Genomic DNA, 21,499 nt, shown 5'->3' with positions numbered 1-21,499 from the left:
ATAATCACTATGCTATACATTAGATCCCCAGAACTTATTCATCTTATAACTGCAAGTCTGTACTCTTTGAACAACATCTTTCTTTTTCCCCCACCTCTCAGCGCCTGGTAACCACCACTGTACTTTCTGTTTCTATGATTTCAGCTTTTTTAGATTTTAAATATAAGTGACATCACACTACTTGTGTTTCTGTCTGACATATTTCACTTAGCATAATGCCCTCAAGGTCCATCCATACTGTCACAGACAGCAGGATGTCCTTCCTTCTCACAACTGAATATTCCATTGTACGTGTACATATATATACACACGTACATAGATACATACACACACACACACACATATATAAAACACATCTTCTTTATCCATCCATCTACTGATGGACACACAGGTTGTTTCCACATCTTGGCTGTTGTGAATAATGCTTCAATGAACACAGGAGTTCAGATATCTCTTCCATATCCTGTCTTCATTTCCTCTGGATATATACCCAGGAGTGGGATTGCTGGATCATATAGCAATCTTATTTCTAATGCTTCCTCACTGTTTTCCATAAGGGCTGCACCAGTTCACATTCCTACCAAGAGTGCACAAGGGTTCCCTTTTTTCCTTGCCAACACTTATCTCTTGTCTTCTTGATGACAGCGATTCTAACAGGTGTGAGGGGATATCTCACTATGGTTTTGATTTGCATTTCCCGAGGATGAGTGATACTGAGCACCTTTTCATGTACCTGTTGGCCACCTGTATGTCTTCTTTGGAAAAATGTCTGTTCAGTTCCTCCACTCATTTTTTTAGTCAGATTGTTTGGCTTTTGCTATTGAGTTGTACGAGTTCTTTATATATTTTGGATATCAGGCCCTATCAGATAGATGATTTGCTAATATTTTCTGCCATTCCATCTACTGCCTTTTCGTTATATTAATGGTTTGCTTTACTGTACAGAGGTTTTTAGTTTGATGTAGTCCTCCTTGTTTATTTTTGCTTTTGGCAACAAATCTAAAAAATCATTGCCAAGACCAATGTTAAGAAACTTGTGCCCTATGTTTTCTTCTAGAAGTTTTATGGTCTCAGGTCTTATGTTCAAGTCTTTAATTGATGTTGAGTTGACTTTTGTGTATAAGAATACAGTCCATTTTTCTTCTTTTGTATGTGGCTGTCAGTTTGACACCACCACTTACTGAAGGGTCTATCCTTTCCCCATTCTTGGCTCCTCTGCTGTACATTAATTGACCACATATACATGGGCTTATTTCCGGGCTCTCTGTTCTGTTCCACTGATCTATGTGTCTGTTTTTACGCCAATACTATACTGTTTTGATTACCATACCTTTGTAACACAGTTTGAAATCAGGAAGTATGATGCTTCCAGTTTTGTTCTTCCTTCTTAAGACTGCTTTGGCTATTTGGGGTCTTTTGTGGCTCCATATACATTTTAGGAGTTTGTTCCACTTCCGTGAAAAATGTCATTGGAATTTTGATACATTGCACTAAATCTGTAGATCGCTTTGGGTAGTATGGACATTTCAACAATATTAATTCTTCCCATCCCCATGAGCATGAAAACCTTTCCATTTATTTGTGTTGTCTTCAGTTTCTTTCGTCAATGCCTTAATAGTGTTCAGTGTACAGATCTTTTACCTCCTTTGTTAAATTTATTCCTAAGTATTTTATTCTTTTTGATACTATTGTAAATGGGATTGTTTTCTTAATTTCTCTGATAGTTCATTGTTAGTGTATAGAAATGCAACTGATTTTTGTGTACAGTCATGAGTAGCTTCATGACGGGGATACGTTCTGAGAAATGCGTTGTTAGGCAATTTCATTGTGTGTGAACGTCATAGAATATACTTACACAAACCTAGACGGCATAGCTTACTACACACCAAGGTTACATGGTACTAATCTTATGGGACCACATCTGCTATTGACTGAAACGTCATTATGCAGCACATAACTGTATTGACTTTGCATCTTGCAACTTTACTGAACTTGTTTATAAATTCTAACAGTGTTTTTGGTGGAGTCTTTATGGTTTTCTATATATAAGATCATGTCAGGGCCAGCCCGGTGGTGCAGTGGTTAAATGTGCATGTTCCACTTCTCAGCGGCCTGGGGTTTGCCGGTTCGGATCCCGGGTGCAGACATGGCACCACTTGGCACGCCATGCTGTGGTAGGCATCCAACGTGTAAAGTAGAGGAAGATGGGCATGGATGTTAGCTCAGGGCCAGTCTTCTTCAGCAAAACGAGAAGGATTTGGCAGTAGTTAGCTCAGGGCTAATCCTCCTCAAAAAAATATCATGTCATTACCAAAAAGAGACAATTTTATTTCTTCCTTTCCAATTTGGACGCCTTTTCTTTCTTTTTCTTGCCTAACTGCTCTGGCTAGGACTTCTAATACTATGTTGAATAAACGTGGTGAGAATGGGGAGCTGGCCTGGTGGCAAAGTTTGTGTGCTCAGCAGCCTGGGGTTCGCTGGTTCAGATCCCAGGTGAGGACCTGTGCACCACTCATCAGGGCATGCTGTGGCAGGCATCCCACATAAAAAGCAGAGGAAGATGGGCACATATGTTACCTCCAGGCCAATCTTCCTCAGAAAAAGAGGATGACTGACAGCAGATGTTAGCTCAGGGTTAATCTTCCTCAAATAATATTTTGTTGAGGATTTTTGCATCTACATTCATCAGGAATATTGGCCTATAATTTTCTTCTCTTATAGTGCCCTTGTCTGGTTTTGGTATCAGGGTAATGCTGGCCTTGTAAAATGAGTTTAGATCTTTCCTCCTATTTTTTTGAATGAGTTTGAGGAAGACTGGTATTAACTCTTTAACTGTTTAGTAGAATTTGCCAGTCTTGAAGCCATCTGGTCCTGGACTTTTCTTTGGTGGGAGGTTTTTGATCACTGATTCAACCTCCTTACTAGTAACTGGGATGTTCAGATTTTCTATTTCTTCCTGATTCAGTCTTAGTACACTGTATGTTTCTAAGAATTTATCCATTTCTTCTACGTTGTCCAATTAGTTGATATATAATTTTTCACAGTAGTCTCTTATAATCCTTTGTATTTCTATGGTATCAGTTGTAATGTCTCCTCTTTCATTTATATAACTTTAATTGAGTCTGCTCTGTTTTTCTTGGTGAGTCTAGCTAAAGGTTTGTCTATGTTGTTTATCTTTACGAAAAAAAAAACAGCTCTTAGTTTCACTGATCTTTTCTACTGTCCTTTTAGTTTCTATTTCTACTCCAATCTTTTTTATTTCCTTCCTTCTACTAACTTTGGGCTTAGTTTCTTCTTATTTTTCTAGTTCCTAGGGGTGTAAAGTTAGGTTGTTTTATTTGAGATCTTTCTTTTTTCTTAATGTAGGCATTTATCACTATAAAGTTCCTTCTTAGAACTGCTTTTGGGTGATCCCTTAAGGTTTGGTACACTGTGTTCCCATTTTCACGTGTCTCAAGATTATTTTTGATTTCTCCTTTGAACCAATATTTGTTTAGGGGCATGTTGTTTAATCTCCACATCTCTCTGAATTTTCCAGTTTTCTTTTTGCAATAGATTTCTAATTGTATACCATTGTGATTACAAAAGATGCTGGATATGACTTCAATCCTCTTATATTTATTAAGACTTGTTTTGTGGCCTAATCATATGATCTATCCTGGGAGAATGTTTCCTGTGTGCTTGAGAAGAATGCGTATTCTGCTGTCGGATAGAATGTTCTGTAAACAACTGTTAAGTCCAACTAGTCTAATGTGTAGTTTAAGTCCAATGTCTCTTTATTGACGTTCTGTCTGGATGACCTACCCATTGTTGAAAGCGGGGTACTGAAGTCCCCTACTGTTATTGTATTGCTGTCTGATTCTTCCTTCAGTTCTGTTAATAACAGTTGCATTACATATTTGAGTACTCCTATTGTGGGTGCATAACTATTTACAAATATTTTATTCTCTTGATGAATGGACCCTTTTATCATGACAAATGAGATTCCTATGTTCAAAGTCAATATTAAATTCATATAACAAAGCAATCACTTACCTTTAAGAGCTTCACAGTGCTTTTTAATTGCTACAGGAGTCAAATGCAGAAAATTGGGGATCTAAAACAGAATTTTAAAGGATAAATTAGCTAAATATCTTAAAAACATGAAAAAGACAATTTTTTCATAAAACTAAATCACAGGCCCAACAAATCTTATAGTAAATAAAATCTGATAGTTTTTTAAAACATTAATTCCAAGCCACAGGTGATATAAATTCAAGAAACAAATTCCTTGAAATACAGATTCAGTACCAAATATCTTACGACGATGATGAAGAAAAAAATTTTATAGTATTGTTTCTTCCATGAATCTACAGGCGTACATGTTTCCCCTATAAAACTGAAAGCACTTAAGGCCACAAATCATCGGTTAATCGTTCTAATTCCCCTGGAACACACAGCATGGTGATACGTCTTCCACTTTGTACTGAATAGACATTTTATGAATTGAATGGATGAACAAATGAAATTAGCAAATCTTAACTGAAAAATTTAATGAAGTTGGGAATATCTTTATGATACCTCGAGAGGTTATGTAATCATTGACAGAGCCAATGGAAATTTAGGAAAGGTGAGAGATTTGATTCCTTCAAATAAATAACTAGCATTTCCTAGCATATTTCTTAAATAATGTTAAGCATCTAGAGAGAAATTTTAGTTTAAAGAAACTCGTTTGATGGGGGCTAGCCCAGTGGTGCAGCAGTTAAGTTCACACATTCGCTTCAGCGACCCAGGGTTCGCCGGTCTGGATCCCAGGTGCAGATCTACGCACCTCTTGTCAAGCCATGCTGTGGCAGGCGTCCCACATATAAAGAGAGGAAGATGGGCACGGATCTTAGCTCAGGGCCAGTCTTCCTCAGCAGAAAGAGGAAGACTGGTGGCAGATGTTAGCTCAGGGCTAATCAGCCTCAAAAAAAAACCAGAAACTCGTATGGAAAGAAAATATGAACAAACAGAAAGTTAATCCAAACATTATGCCTGAAATCTTGAGTGCTGATCAGAAAATGTTTATTTTAATCTAATGAAAATTGGGATTTTTGGGGTGGGTGACTTCATTTTCTTTACTATTATTTTTGAAACATGAAAATATAGTCTCAAAACCATAAAAGGAAAACAATAATAGCCAATCTTCAATAGCATTTATACTGAAAAAAAGATGTTTCCTCGATACTTGTTTTCTTGTCTCTTGAAACATTCCCATTTCCCAATTTCAAGATTAGTTTCCTCGATATTTGTTTCGTTGTCTCTTGAAAGATTCCCATTTCCCAATTTCATTAGCCCATCTCCAGCAGCAGACAACTCCTTCTCCATGCTACCATCTCATTTTTACCATCAACTTTTAGCCAATTTTTCTGTTTTTCACAAAGACTCTCATTTAGTGGAAAACAGTTTGTTGATGATAATTCCACTGAATGTAAAAGGAAACTATCTAAGATATGCACTCCCAGGCTAACTCTATTTATATTCTCTTTAAGAACCTGTTGTTCATAAATCATTATAGATGCTATCAACTGAAGCATTTAATATGACCTATTTTACTTCAAGAAGTAAAGAAGTTTAAGGACTATAATAATATTCAGTAATATTCTACCTTTCTGGGAAGTTTTAAAATCTACCTTTTAGAAGTAGAAACTTCACCCCCCTCAATTCTCAAATTAGGTTATTTCACTTTTCTCCCTTCCTCTTGAAAGAAACAATACAAAAAGATACAAAGAAAACAAAAAGCCAAAAGAGAAGCCAAAGGACTAATTAATTACATTCTTAAATGCCCTAGGATCCTATGAGTCTTCTTTACCATGAATAACCAAATATAACACCCATTATTACCTGAAAAAAAACTTAAAGTACAATAGGCTGCTATAATACTGAACCTTGAAGTATAAGTTGGGGGCTGGAGGAGGAGTAGGAAGGGACCTACTCCTACATACATAAATATGTAAATATTTATTTACATATGTTTTAGCCAATGAACCAGCAACTCATCTTACCTTTAAAAGTTCTAGATTTCCCTCCTTTGTCATGGGCACCCCGCTTTTTACTGGATAACCCATTCGAACAGGAAGAGGTACCGCAGAGGGCTTAAATGGTGCTGCAACAGGGTAAACACTAGGCCAGTCCTGGTCAACAGCCATTTTCTCTGTCCTAGGAGGTAGTGCCTAAGGAACATATAATAGTTTAATATTTTAAATATGAACACGTTCTTTAATTTTAAAGCAAAAAAGCTGTAAGTAAAAGAAACATAAGCAGAATTGCAACCTACACAAAATCTGACCTCCCAAAGAGCTGCTGCTGTTCCAATGAAAAAACACCAAACCTACCTAAAGATCTTAGCAGTTCCCTCAAACCCGCTCGCAAGAACCCCTTCAACAGCACATTTCTTTTGCAAAATATTTCTCTATCTCATTTATTCACTTACACTTTTAGCAAACTTTTTACATTTTGTTTTTGAAGGGCTAAGTAACAATATATTTTGAAATAATCTTTAATTCTTTGATGGAAGTCAGTACTTGAGGTGACAATGAGAACTTAGAAACAAAGGAAACAAGAAAATAAAGAATAAGAACATGGAAATAAGTAAATTAGGGTTAAACTAACTGAATAAATACATAATGAGAAATAATATGTTTCTGAGGCCCAGAGAATAACCACAATAGCTTACTCAATCATATTAACATATATATTTTTTAAACTGTATTTGATAGAAGGGGATGGCAAGCATCCCCTTTAAAATCAAAAGCAGGATTTGAAAAGGCAAAATTCAGCAACGCCCATCCAAGTAATATAAAAACCAATGTAGTGTATGTCCTGGAGACAGGTAATATTCCTGTGAAAATGACTACTGTAGACAATTATAATGGGTGCCATTTAACTTCCAACTAAAGTGCCTTTGTTCTGACTCCATGCTCACTAAGTGACCTTAAAATTTGGATTCCTCCATTGAGATGTCCACAAGTGAGACCAAACTAGTTAGATTAATGCATATATCCCAGGCTGCATAACTGTTAAAGGTATCATCAAAAATAATTCTATATTCTGGTTTATATACCTTTACCCTGGGAGTATGTGAATGAGTTCACCTTTCAAAGATGATCTATTCTCAGAGTACTTAGAAAAACCAGTCGAAGACTAGAATCAGGACTGTGGTAGTAACCAAGTACACGTCCCCTTGTGAAGTCTTCTCTGGCAGCACCCGTCTGCCTCATCATGAACATGTGCCTCCCTTTAGAACTTCAGAAACCATTAAGATAGCGTATACTGAGTACACTAATTGTTTACCTTTCTTCTCAGCGGCCTTTCATATTTGGATGTTCTTTCTGTTGTACCTAAAAAACAACACAAAAGTTACAGAGAATTTGATAATGTAGAGTTGTTCCACATTGATCATGATCCATAATTCTAACATAATTTAAGGTTATTCAGTCACATAAAAATGAAACAATAATCCATTTTCTGTAAGCTCAGGGACTAAATCATCTTAACGAAAATGAAAAGTCATAAATAGTTAAGAAAATTCTCCACTTATTTGAATATAAAGGTGTACTGTGATTGCTGATATAGTGAATTCATCACCTAAAAAACATATTTTCTACTTGCAAACCATCTAACTGATAAGGGGCTAATATCTAAAATATATAAGGAACTCACAGAACTCAATAGCAAAAAAACAAACCCAATTAAAAAATGGGCAAATGAACTGAATAGACATTTTCCCAAAGAAGACATACAAATGGCCAATAAATACATGAAAAAGTGTTGAACATCACTAATCACAAGGGAAATGCAAATTTGAGCACTGTTGGTGGGAATGTAAATTGGTGCAGCCACTATGAAAAAGAATATAGAGGTTCCACAAAAACATCAAAAATAGAGCTACCATATGATCCAGCAATCCCACTTCTGGGTATCTAGCCAAAGGAAATGAATATTGAAGAGATATCTGAACTGCTTTGTTCATTGCAGCATTAGTCACAAAAGCCAAGACATGGAAACAACCTTAGTATCCATCAACAAATGGATGGATAAAGAAAATGTTGTGTGTGTGTGTGTGCTCATGCACATTTGTGTGTATGTGTATAAATGCACACAACGGAATTATTCTTCAGCCATAAAGAAGGAAATCCTATCATTTGCGACAACATGGATGGACCCTGAGGGCAATTTGCTGAGTGAAATAAGTCAGACAGAGAAAGACAAACACTGTATGTTCTCACATGCAGAATCCAAAAAAGCTGAAACCACAGAAACAGAGAATAGAATGGTGGTTTCCAGGGACCGCAGGTGGGGAAAATAGAGAGATGATGGTCAAAAGGTAAAAACTCTCAGCAATAAGATGAAAAAGTTCTGCGTGTCTAATGTACAGCATTGTGATTATAGCTAACAACAATACAATACTGTAACACATACTTGAAAGTTGCTGAGAGTAAATTCTAAATGCTATACCACACAGACACACACAAAAGATAACTATATGAGGGTATGGAGGTGTTAACTAACTATTGTGGTAATTATTTTGCAATCTATACGTGTATCATCATACTCTACACCTTAAACTTACATATGTTATATGTCAATAATATCTCAATAAAGCTGAAGAAATATTTTCAATAAATTTTAAGGTTAATGGTCAAATAAACTCACTTTCTCAAGTTAAAATTCCAGTGAGAAATGAGTATTTTGCATCTTTAAAGATACATAGTTGCACATATTTGGAACTATTCTGTTCTTTCTACCAAAAAGAGACCCTTCAGTTTTTTCTTCTCCATTGTATATGAGAACTGCCAATGCTAGAATAACGTCCATAACAAAAATCACAGCCATTGCTAACAAATCACATGGCTGCAGAAGAAGGCAGAGTACATACATACAGCATATATTTTCTAAAATATTACTTTATGCCTCTCTAAATGTTTTGCTATACTAAAATAATAATAGCTACATTTATTGAGTACTTTCACATGCCAGACACTGTGCTAAATGCTTTTCATTATTATCTCATAATCTTATTCTTCACAATAACTGTAAGTACTATTATTATTCTTATGTAGAGCTCATTTATAGCCAAGAAAACTAAGGACCAAAGAGTTGTGACAGTACCATAGCATACAAGACTTCTCACAGTCTGAGCCACTATCTCTGGCTTCGTCTCCCTTCACAAGGGCCCACAACTACACTGAACTTCCAGTACCAGGCCCTTCTGTCTTTCTCTGAATTTCTGTTCTCTCTGCCTGGAAAGTGTCTCCCTTCTATCTGCCCGGCTTCTGTTCCCTTCCACCTCCACACCTCACTAATTCATCTGAAGAATTCTTATTCATCCCTCAATATTAATTCATTTATTCATTCAAAAATTGTGATACCGTGTACCAGAAACTAGGAAGGCAGCAAAGAACAAGAAAAACACAGGCCTTGCTCTCACAGACGGTAAAGTCTGTCAAATAAGACAACCATTTAACAAGTAATTCCAATAAAGAGTGATAAGTATTAATGAAGATATATAGCAGGGGACCAAACCCAGTCAATTAGTTGGGGAAAATCTCCCCAAAGAAGTGGACTTCAAGCTAAAACCTTAAGGATGAGGAGGAGGTAGCCATGGGAACAGGCAAGCGAAAAAAAGTATTCTAGAGAGAAAGAGAAGATGGAAAATCAAAGTAAGCAAGTTCAGTATGACTGCAATTGAAGAGTAGAACAGAGAGAGCACTGAGAAAAGAAGTTGCAGGTATTTAATAGGCATCTCAACGACAACGCATCACTGGCAGAGCTTTTGATCTCCTTCTTCAGTCTGCTCAATCCCTGGAAACAGTAACGCCACTCATCTAATTTCTCAGGACAAATCCAACCCCACCACCACCTCCACTACGACATCAATTCATGTCACCGTCATCTCATTTCAACTACCGCAACAGCTTCCCAACGGGTCTCCTGGCTTCCAGTATTCTCCCCTAAAGTTAGTTCTCCACACAGTAGCCAGGGATCTTTTAAAAGTGTAAATCACATCATACTGTTCTCCTCCTCAAAGCCTTCCAATGTGATCCCAAACTTATAATAAAATCCAAGCCAAATACCTACAAGCCTTTCCAAGATCAGGCCATTACTTATCTTTCTTTTTTCTTTTTTTTTTTTTCTGCTTTATCTCCCCATATCCCCCTTGTACATAGTTGTATATCTTAGTTGCAGGTCCTTCTAGTTGTAGCATGTAGGATGTTGCCTCAACATGGCCTGATGAGCGGTGCCATGTCCGCGCCTAGGATCCGAACCGGCGAAACCCTGGGCCGCTGAGGCGAGCAGGCAAACTTAACCACTCGGCCATGGGGGCCGGCCCCTACTTATCTCTCTGATGTCTTACACTACCACTGTCCTCTCTGCTCACTTCCCTCCAGCCACACTGGCCTTTCTGTTCCTTGATCACACCCCAAACTTGTTCTAACTTGTGCGCCTTTGTGTGTGCAGTTCCCAAGGCCGACAAAGCTCTTCCCCCAGGATCTCAGCATGGCTCTGGGCTCTGCTCAATGTCATTTTCCCAGGGAGGTCTTTCCTGCCTACCCTATCTTATCCTACCCTATAGCCACTAGTCCCCAGTTCATTATTCTCAACACCCTGCATTATTTTTCCTCAGAGCACTAATCACTATCTGACATTGTATTCAGCTGTTTACCCCTTTATAGTCTGACTTTCCCCAAAGAATATAAACTTCATAAGGTGAGGGACCTTGTTGTACTCCAGTATCTGGAACACTGCCTGGCACACAGGAGTTAAGTATTTGTAGAATGAATGAATGAATGAATGAAAATTTAAAAAGAGACAAGTGTTAAGATTATGAAGAGCCACTAGGATGCATTAAGAAATGTATCACTTATCTTAAAGCAATGAGAAATCCTTTGTAGATTGTGAACAAGGGAGTGACAAGATAAGATTTGCTTTTTGAACACTTCACTCTGGGCATTGTGAGGATTCAATGCAGGAAAGAGCGGAAATGAGGCCCAGTAAAGAAACTACTGTAGAAATGAGAGACGGTGGCCTGGACTGGGCTGTTAGTAGTATGAAGACGAGAGACTAAAGGAGGTAGCGCTCATAGGACCTAGTGAATGACTGGCCATGCCCCCTTGACTGAGCTTTTCCTGACTCTTGAGGGCGCCTCCTCAATGTTCCCATTACTCTATTCACGCTTCTGTTACAGCACCTCACACCGCATAGTACTTTTCCGTTAACATCTAGAATTCCCGCTAGACTCCGCAGGGCAAGAACGGTTATCAAGCATCCCTATAATCCCTCTTGAATGAAGGTCATCTCAATAATGCCTACTAAATGAAGGTCACCCCGTTAGGTGGCATAGCTAGGCCTGCAATTCAGAGCTGCACTTTGTTCTAGCACAGCTGCATGCTTTTCTTAAATTTAGGAAAAATCCGTGGTTCAACACTGCCCACAAACATTACCGTCACTACGGAGAGACCCCGCGCCCGCAGCCCCGGGGGGGAGCACCGGAAAGCGCGGGTCATGGAAGAGGGCGGGAGCAAGCTCGCCACGCCGGAGGACCCAGCAGCAGAAATCCGCGGCTAATAACTGGGTGACCTCCGCGTAGAGGGCGGAACCCTACTCGCGGCTTTCCCATCAGGCTGGCCACCAACGGCTGGCAGAGGACGTCCTGGCCTCCCCCGGAGGCGCTGGCTCCGCCACTGCGGCGGCCATCATGGGCCCGGTATTCCGCCCTCTCACCTCCCCCAAAGCCCTGAGGAGACGCAGCAGACACTCACGCGGGCTTGGTGTGGGAGCGCGAGTGGCCGGAGACACGGCGGTGGAGAAGGCACGCAGGGTCCTGGCCCCCGGCTGCAGGGCCAGCCACGCGGGGAACACGGCGGCCGCCATGGCTGCGAAGACGGCAAGCCGGAGGGGACCAGCCAGCGCCTCCAGCGTCAAGGGGCGGATCTGAGGCCGCTACTGCGCAGGCTCGCCCCGTCTTGCCCCGCCCCTAGAATGGAGAAACAGGAAACACGTGGGTCTGTGAATTCAGCGCCGGAGTCAAAAGTGCAGGACGATAGTCCCAAAATGGAAAAAGAGTAATGAAAAGAAAACGAGAAGGTTAAAAAAAGAAAAATCGAAGCAGCCAGTCCAAAGACAGTTGCAAATAATGATCATAAAGGATGGGGGAAATGTGGCTTACAAAGGGCAGTTGTGGTCTGAGTGGGACCTCAGGTGGCGCAAGAGTCAGGCAGTCTCCTGATGTATTAGATTTATTAGTTTTCTGGGGCTGCTGTAATAAAGTACCATGACCTTTGTGACTTGAAATAACAAATTTATTTTCTCACAGTTACAGAGGCTAGAAGTCCAAAATCCAGGTGTTGGCAGTATTAATTCCTTATGGAGGTTCTGAGGGAGAATATGTTTATGCCCGTCTCCTAGCTTCTGATGCTTGCTGGCAATCTGTTGCATTCCTTGTCTTGTAGACTCATCATTCCAATCTCTACCTCCATCTTCATATGATGTTCTCCCCTCTCCTCTTTTTCTAAGATTTAAAGCATGGCCTTTTAGTTAGATGGTTATGGGGTTTGAATCGAGGCTCTGCTTCTTTATGATCTTGGGCAAGTCCACCTAACATCTCTGAGCTTCAATTTCAAGGAAAATGAAAGCAATAATATCTTCCTCTGGGCTGTTGTGATTAACTGAGTTATGTTTCAGAAGGCATAATATAAATGGTGACCATTGAATTTAAGCTCAGGGTCAACACAGCAGCCACTTTTTCTCTCTTGGGGTTGCATATTTTAGTATGATAAAGTTCAAGGCCTATACCATAGAAATTTAGGGACAAAAGGAGCATGAATCTTTATAGGATTAGTTCATATTCAGAGAATTCTCAATTTCTGAGCAAGCTGTTAAGAGACTTTGGTCCTCATTCTACCTGCTCATGCTTCCTCTCCTTTGTTTTACTCTCTCCCTAAGACTGAAGTGGACAGATATGACTAGAGTTATAGAAGCCAGAGAAATACTTCTTATCATTTTCCCTGGCATCAAGTACAATAAAGTTTTCTCTATATTGAAAGTTAAAACTCATTTGTAATGCTATCAACAGGCAATAATGATATCTGTTTCATGCAGTGTAAAGAGTAAAGCATGTACTATCGTGTACGTAGGAGTTACTAAGAATTATGTAATTTTTCAGTTGGAAAAGATCTTAAAAGTGTCATCACTCACTTATGATGAAAATCTTTTCTTCAATTTCCATGATCAAATAATCCAACATGTTGTAGAAGCCAGGCTGGTTTCATGGGCATGCGACCTGCACTTAGAAGAGCCCTAAGCTTGACTTATGCTCTGCCGTCCTTGAAATTTTTAATACTTTTGAACAAAAAGCCCCACATTTTTCATTTTGCACTGGGCTCCGCAAATTATGTAGCCAGTTCTGTGTAGAACAATTTCAAATATTAAGGTTTTATTATAATGAGTTTTTACTATATTTAAAACATAAAGTAATCCAACAACTTTCTGTCAGAGAGCTACTTTTAAGCAAAACTAACTTTGTTATTAAAAGTGAGTGAAAAGGGGGCTGGCCCTGTGGCCAAGTGGTTAAGTTCACATGCTCCACTTCGGTGGCCCAGGGATTCGCCAGTTCAAATCCGGGGCGCGGACATGACACTGCTCATCAAGCCATGCTGAGGTGGCATCCCACATGCCACAACTAGAAGGACTCGCAACTAAAAAATACACAACTATGTACCAGGGGGGTTTGGGAAAAGAAGGAAAAAAATAAAATCTTTAAAAAAAAAAGTGAGTCAATAAAGCTTGTCAATTCACAATCATGGTAAATAGACTATATGCAAATATCCAGGTATGTGGATGCACCTTGCCACCTAAATATCCATCAAAACAGTATTGGTTACATATATTATGCTGCGTATATACAAGATAAAGTACTTCTTGGACACATGGATCTTAATCCTGGTTGAACATTAGAATTACCTCAGGAGATTAAAAAAAGTTGTCTAGGCCCCTCCCTCTGAGATGCTGATGAATTGGTCTAGATATGTTTGGGGCATCCGTGTTTTTATTTATTTATTTATTTTCAATTGGCACCTGAGCTAACATCTGTTGCCAGTCTTCTGTTTTTTCTTCTTCTTCTCCCTAAAGCCCCCCAGTACATAGTTGTATATACTAGTTGTGAGTGCCTCTGGTTGTGCTATGTGGCACATGACCTGACGAGCGGTGTCATGTCTGCGCCCAGGATCGGAACCAGCAAAACCATGGGCTGCCGAAGTGGAGTGTGCGAACTTAACCACTCAGCCACGGAGCTGGCCCCTTTATTTTTGTTTTTTTTTTAAGCTCCCCAAGTGAATCTAACATGCAGGCAGGACTAAGAGCCACTAAGTTCAGCCTTAAAAAGGATGAAGTGGATATAAATCTATTAGCATGGAAAATTGTCCACAATGTATAGTTAAGTTTTTAAAAATACAGGTTATAAGGCATTTACAGATCACATGATTGCATTTAGGTAAAATATTTTTAATATGCAATACATGTTCTGGAAGGGTAAACAGCAAGCTGGAGAGAGTGGGTATGGAGGTGAAGGTGAGACTCCCAAAGACTTAACTTTCTTCACTTCTGTACTTGAATTTTTAAGCCAGAATGCAGACTTTTAAAAAAATAATAAATGAGAATACAGTATTTTTAAAATTAGCTTCACATTTTTATTTTAATTTAAAAAAAGATGAATCTTTGATTTATAGCTTCCAGCTGTTTATAACATGAATAGTTACAATTTGTACTAGATTCTTCAAAATTTTCGTAAGCTTCCATTTTAGTACAGCAAATATTGTCACAGCATTGTCTCCTTTGAATTAGTTGAAGCCATCCCATTTTACACACGAAAAAACAGTTAAGCCACTAGAGTCTGCTCTTAAAAGAACTGAGACTCAAACCCACGTCTGATTCCAAGTTGAATATTGTTTTTACCATATTATGCTATTTTCCTGATAACTTCTTCTTTATAGCATTCCTGCAGACAGGGGTCACTACACGCCAAGGGAACATAATTGACTGGGTATTAAAACATTTGAGGCACATTCCAAGTAAGAATAATTATTTTTTAACTTCAAGAGATGTCTCCTGGGCCTATTCATGCCTATTTCCCTTTACTGCTTTTCTTAATCTTTTGGTTTCCTGGAATGAAGGAATGTCAAAGACAAATTTATTTCTTCCCTTACATATATTCTTATTATCAAAGTTTGGGAATACAGGATTCTAATTGTGACATATTTCATATCCTCCATGCAATCATCAGCAAAAGCGGTATGCTTCACCTTCAACTATTGCTGACCTCTTCACCTCTCCTCCTCTACCACTTTGGTCCAGGCCACCCTTTTCTCTCATCAGGATTACTTTAATACCTTCTTAGCTGTCCCCCTGGGCTCTGCTTCCACTCTTTTCGCCCTACAATCTAGTCTGCACCCAGCAATCAAGTGAGGTTTTTAAAGTGTCAATCAGATCGAGGCATTTCTCTCCCCATATCACTCAGAATGAAATCTAGAGTCCTGAAAAGTATGATCTGCCTGATGTGTTTGCTGGCTACTTCTACCTCATCTCCTGTCACTCGCCCCCTGCCTCCCTGCTCCATCCACACTAGCCTCCTAGCTGTGCCTCCAACACACCACATCCACTTCCACTTCAGGCCCCTTGCATTTGCAGTACCCCATGCCCAGAACACTCTCTTCCAGATATCTACACTGATGTTATCTCTTCATTCAGATCTCTGGTCCATTGCCGCCGCCTCATTGACGCTTTCCTTAAGCACCCACTACAAAATTGCACCGTCTTTCCTGTCTATTCTCTTACTCGGGCTTTATTTTTCTTTGCAGTGGCCCTGATATATTTTTCTTAAATATGCATTTTAAATATATGTACATATCTTTGTTTATTGTTGCCTATTGTCTGTCTTCCACCATTAAGAGGGAAACTCTCTGAGAGTAGGGACTTTGTTCTCTTTACTGCTGGATTGGCAGGGCACAGCACAGGGCCTAACAGGTAACAGGCATTCAGCAATTGGTGTGAATGAAACTATCCTCCATTTACACTTTTAAGCATTTTTTTGCTTCTATCCTCTAGATGGGTAGAGGGAAAATTATTTTTCCTCCCCTACAGTACTCTTATAATCCCCCCCAAGCTTTTAAGCAAAAATGGTTTTTATATGTGAACACACTTTCCTTATTACAGAGGATAAACAAATGTTAATCATTATCACAAGGGATCGTTATATGGGTTACTGTGTTTAAATTGTACGTGAAGTTAACACTCAAGGAGATTCCAAAGTGAGTCCCACCAGGGTCCTCTGCGCAGAGGAAGCAGCTTGGGATGAAATGGAAGTACTGGCAGGGTTAGAGGAAGAGAGAGGCGTGAGGTTTTGCTTAGGAGTCCTGCATTCAAACTGGTCTTGTAAATGTAGTTAAACCCATTCTTACCCACCTCATCCTACCCACCTCCCACCCACAGCAGTAAAAACACATTTTACACTCTCAAGTGTTACACTTATTTCAAACAAAGATACATTTTTTTCTTTTTTTGGCAAATCAAGCTTTAAGGGTGACTTTATTATCCTCTCCTTCTACTTTTATTGTTGAATAAATAAGTGAAAGATTAAGCTAAATGGTAAGTCTTCCCAGCCATAGGCAAGGTTTTTCTTCCTCTGCATAATCAATGACATTCATATGTTTTGAGCCAGGTGGTCACTGTTATTCAATGGGGGGAGGCAGGAGAGGGGAATCCCATGCTGGGATGATGCAAGTGGATGAACTTGCTTATTAGAATAAAGGATTTTTTTTGTTTTCATCTCACAGGGCAGTCTCATCACACATATCCAGTTCAGAGGATGCTAATATAAACCTTGCCCACCTCTCGCAGCTCATCTTTCTTACTCAGACAGTTTCCAAGCAGCTCTCTGATGGGGACACAATCCTCAGTTTCCAGGACAAATCGTGCCACAGCCTTCCCTCCTGGCAGATGGCTCCTCACTGTCTCACGTTTGACACTGTCCAAGACAACGCCTCTGATGTCTTTAGGCTTTCCTGGCACACCAAAGATGATAAAGAGGCCCAGACAATCCTCTCCTATCAAGTTGCAGAATTCTTCCAGCTTATCGAACCTACTTCTCTTCCTGGCAGACTGCTCTGCCCTGGATTCTGGATCGGAGAGGTCACAAGGCTTAGATTCCACAGGAGGAAGAGAAGACATCTGCAGAGTCTGTACCGCCAGCTGAAGCCTTATTTGCTTATCAGCCCCCCAAAAGGTCCAAATCCAGTCTGCCCCAAACAGTAAGGCTTGGTGCTTGGTCATCTTGGTGGTGGTGAGCCAGCCGTCAACTCCCCTTTCCTGGCAGAAAGTGACGAAGTGGATTAAGAAGATCTCATTCAGCGTGTTTGAAGCTGGGCGTAGATTGCTCAGAGGGGCTTCAAATCCAAGATACTCCTTCAGTTTCTGAGCTGCGTGGACCATAGCTTCACTGACCACCTCACAGATGCTGAGAGCCCCGTCACTGTCCTTCAGAGGCACCTGTTGTGATGGGTTTTGCCCCATTTTCTCTGCACCTGATCAATACTGCTTCCAAATATCAAACATGTGAACCTCGTTCAGAAGGACTTCTTTTTTCAGAGTAAAAGTTTAGCAGTGCAGTCACATCTGTTAACGTGGTCCCAGTGTTCTGTCTCTACAGCTTCCTTAATACAGCTAAGCATATGTACATACAGCTAAACAAACATGTGAGGTCCTCCTGTTTGCCAACTGGGCATGCTGTATTCCTACAGATTCCTGCTGGTTTGTTAACTTAGAGACATTAACTTCCACGAAAAACATCTGTTCCTCTCTAGTTATCTTCACTCTACCTTTAATATTTGGTAATCTCCTCCAAGATGTTTCCTCTGGTCAAATTTTAGTTAAATTAAAAATAGTATTTAGTTCTTTAAAGATGCATACACCTCTTTCTACAAGTAACTTCTTCAGATTTGTAGATGAGTCATCCCCTTTGCTTTTTCAATGTCCCCTCTGCCACAATTCCTCATCCCTCAGCTCAGCTGTCTGTTTCCTTTCATACAATGGCTTCTCAGACAAAAGCCTCAAATTTTGATCTGTTGATTCATGCTATAAACCCCACCCAGACAAATTTATGGGAATTTGTGAATTGTAAGTTTGTGTTATTATTCTCTATATCAGAAAGAAAGGCTGCTGGTTATCCTGAACAAAGGAAAATAAAGTAACAGACAATAAAAATATGAGGCAATTATCAATTGACTTTATTTCTTTTCATATGGTAATACCAGCAGTGTATAATATTTTGTAAATAAAATATATATCATCAAAAAAATTTTTAACCTTATCACATATCATCAGTTATGTTACATTGTCCTGAATAAAGAATATTTGGCATCTATAACAGTCTCCTGGTGTTTTTAACCAGGTTCGAATAACAAACTGTTTTTCAAATGGTGGCATATATTCACATTAAAATAAAATGCAAATACATTAAGAGTCCAATACAGTCACCAAATAATGAATGGTAGGGAGCAAAAGATTACTATTAGCATCAAATCATTTTAGTTATGAATAAATAGTAATTTAGTGTTATAGGTTCCTTGATGAAAAGCTTGGTAGCTTGCTGATACCTTGAAAGATCATACCATTGACATTCAAATATAGTTTATAAGCAAGTCCACTGGCATATATTAAACTGCCCACCGGACGTGAATTTGTCAAAACCTGTCTTTACCACAGTTGGCTATCATGAGAAATGATGTAGTACTAAATAAAAAATAGAATATTTTTTCTAATATCCCTAAAAAAATAATCAACACAGTAACAGTTTTTGCTGCAGCTTTCTATACTCTTTATAAAGAATATTTGAGCCCTGTGCTACCAGAAAACATGAACTACATTTTATCATCACAATATAACCATTATAAAACTAATTTTGCAGACTCAGAGTTATGGAACTGATTGACACAAAATGTTAAAACAAATATTCAGCTTTAAAAAAAAATCTCATTCATTGATAATCTGAGAAATATACAATTAATAACATTAGGCAGACTGCTAGTATTTTGATGTAAGGATATATTTAGCAAAGAGGAAAATAAGAAATTTAATACTGTGCAGGTTTTTGTTTTGATTTGGTCTCTCAGAAATTATTTCTATACATTTTGGGGGAGATTCTGAATGCATTCAAGTTAATAGTATTTAAATGTCCCTCAGTTTCTTCCTTATGAGGCAAAAAGATCCAAGATTAAGGCTGAAATTCTTAGAAAACTATTCAATGATTTTGTGATGTGTCATCAAAGGAGGGGCATTTCACTTATACTAATGTAGTCTGAACGATCAACATCATTAAAATTCAGTTGTGGAGAAAGAAAGATGATCCTGACCTTTCCAAGAACCAGCTGGTATGTGAAAATTTTGATCACTGTACTTTTTTCTTACTGTGATCTTTTTACCATCTTCCTTAGGCCACAAAATAAAAGTTCTATTTTCTATGTACTAAATATATACATATATTTAGAAAAATATATAAAAATAGGACAATATGAGGCAAGTGGAGGTGTGGCTGGCATTTAGTGGGCGCACTGAATGCTTAAAGAAATTCCACGTATTGATTTTGAAAGCATATAATGTCACACTGATGTGACAAAATCATTCACATACTGGTTACCACTTCCCAAATCTTCCATGCTGTGAATGTGAATGGAAACACCATGGTAAAATACATTAAATGCAACACTTTAAATATAATATATCACAGATTTTTACATTAAATAGAGGAAAAACAATTAATACTCTCTTTCACCAGTGTCTCATTTTTCATGGCAACTTCAGAATAGGCACATAACCTCTGCTTTCCATTTCCACTTCTAAATGAGCAGAAGCTGTACAATAAACAATATACAGTCTGTCACTTGTTGTGTATACTGTGAGTGTTTGAGAAATAAATTGGAAAAAGACAAAGGGCTCCTCATGCTCATCCAGGTGTGACGGTCAAACGTTTGAGTCTTCGTCGGTAATGCTGGCACTGGGGGAACAGGCAGCAAAATCTTTAAACATGTCATCTTCCTTTAACATGTGCTGGAAAACAAGGAGACGAGAGTCACACAGGGTGAGCCAAGACCTCAGAACTACACGTTTTTCATGATGCATGCGGTCCTTTGGGGTTCTTTTCAAACATATTTGTAGGGTAACATTTTGAATTCATTTCACAAACTTACTGTTAGATTGTTGATGCCTTCAGAGAATGCACCTATCTGTCTCACTGTGCCTTCTGAATCTTCCATCTGCAAAGAATGTACCATAACATGACATATTCATTTGCATAATTTTAAGGAAAGTGCAGCAAAGTGAGCAAAAGTCTAACAAATAATGCAAGTCATATTGAAAGGGATAGGAGCAACAGAACCCTTCTGATGATAGCTCCTCTCATTATGGCAATTGAGGTTAAAAGTTAGAAGAAACACTTGACCGGCACATGTAGCCTGTTGCTCCGATGTTGACAACGGCTCCAAGGATTATTGATTAGGGGGCAATATTCAGATCCATGACTTCATACTGAAAAGGCTATGTAGTATGGGATGCCCATTCCTGACTCATTTTAATACACAGATTTCCTATCAGCTTGGAATGCTAGGTCTTCTATCTTGGATAAGTTACTTAACCTCTCTGTGCCTCAGTTACCTTATCTCCTAAAAGAGGATAACAATACTGCCTATGTTTTAGGATTACGATGAATATTAATATATGTTAGGCGCTTAGCACAGTGCCTGGGATGTAGTAAGCAATCTGTAAGTATTCACTATTATTTTATTATTATCTTTATTTTTAAGTATTTGTAGAAAACTTCTTTGACAGGTAGACACAGGGCACAAAGTTTCCAGTTAGTGTTTCATGCTGGAAGAGCTATGAAATAGGTATGCAGTGTTGCATTTACCTGCTCTAACCGGTCCAAATCATCTTCGTCATACAAGCGCATGTCCAATCCAGGTTTAAATCCTTTCTTAGATGTACTTCCTGATGCCTGTCCCAATTCCATTGGACAAACATATTCTTCCCCATCTTCCTGTTTCTTCTTTCTCAGATTCCCAAAATTGCTGAAGGTAAGTTTCTTTGGCTTTAAAAGAAGCACAAACAAAAACATCCAGGGATTTGATAAAATTCTTAGGACAAAGGCCTGATAACATGCGTAATTTAATTACTCACTCCATCTATAGAGAAAAGCAATGGAATGATTTGAATGATTACATTGGTATAACAAAAACAAAGGCATCCTATGGGGCTGGCCCCGTGGCCAAGTGGTTAAGTTCACGCGCTCCGCTGCAGGCGGCCCAGTGTTTCGTTGGTTCGAATCCTGGGTGCAGACATGGCACTGCTCATCAAACCACGCTGAGGCAGCATCCCACATGCCACAACTAGAAGGACCCACAACGAAGAATATACAACTACGTACTGGGGGGGC

General features: G+C 39.0%; 3 protein-coding genes across 21 annotated transcripts in view; all 3 read right to left on the bottom strand.

Annotated features, from left to right (window-relative positions):
* MRPS35 (mitochondrial ribosomal protein S35) overlaps window positions 1-11,968 on the bottom strand; it is a 47,963-nt gene extending 35,995 nt beyond the window's left edge. Inside the window, exons 1-4 of one of the 3 annotated variants that reach the window (XM_014846896.3) lie at window positions 11,784-11,968; window positions 7,315-7,361; window positions 6,027-6,194; window positions 4,036-4,096 (exon numbers count right to left, since the gene is read on the bottom strand). In XM_014846896.3, the coding sequence (XP_014702382.2) occupies window positions 4,036-4,096; window positions 6,027-6,194; window positions 7,315-7,361; window positions 11,784-11,895 (388 nt within the window). In that variant the 5' untranslated portion in view covers window positions 11,896-11,968. Of the gene's footprint in view, window positions 1-4,035; window positions 4,097-6,026; window positions 6,195-7,314; window positions 7,362-11,465; window positions 11,742-11,783 lie in introns of those variants that run through there. The other 2 variants (XM_070495258.1, XM_070495259.1) reach the window with 2 other exon arrangements.
* A 4,761-nt stretch (window positions 11,969-16,729) lies between these two features.
* On the bottom strand, window positions 16,730-17,717 carry REP15 (RAB15 effector protein). The gene has a single exon (XM_070495217.1). It carries the CDS (start codon window positions 17,584-17,586, stop codon window positions 16,876-16,878), a length of 711 nt encoding a protein of 236 aa, XP_070351318.1. The 5' UTR covers window positions 17,587-17,717; the 3' UTR covers window positions 16,730-16,875.
* A 559-nt stretch (window positions 17,718-18,276) lies between these two features.
* The window catches only part of PPFIBP1 (PPFIA binding protein 1), a 160,943-nt gene continuing 157,720 nt past the window's right edge, over window positions 18,277-21,499 (bottom strand). For all 17 annotated transcript variants that reach the window (XM_070495204.1, XM_070495207.1, XM_070495206.1 and 14 more), the window contains 3 exons: window positions 20,975-21,154; window positions 20,259-20,324; window positions 18,277-20,118 (listed from right to left, as the gene is read on the bottom strand). In XM_070495204.1, coding sequence (XP_070351305.1) covers window positions 20,032-20,118; window positions 20,259-20,324; window positions 20,975-21,154 — 333 coding nt within the window. In that variant the 3' untranslated portion in view covers window positions 18,277-20,031. The remainder of the gene's footprint in view (window positions 20,119-20,258; window positions 20,325-20,974; window positions 21,155-21,499) is intronic.

Source organism: Equus asinus, chromosome 22 (genome assembly GCF_041296235.1).
Source record: "Equus asinus isolate D_3611 breed Donkey chromosome 22, EquAss-T2T_v2, whole genome shotgun sequence".
Lineage (NCBI taxonomy): Eukaryota > Metazoa > Chordata > Mammalia > Perissodactyla > Equidae > Equus > Equus asinus.
This window is presented reverse-complemented; position numbering and strand designations above follow the sequence as displayed.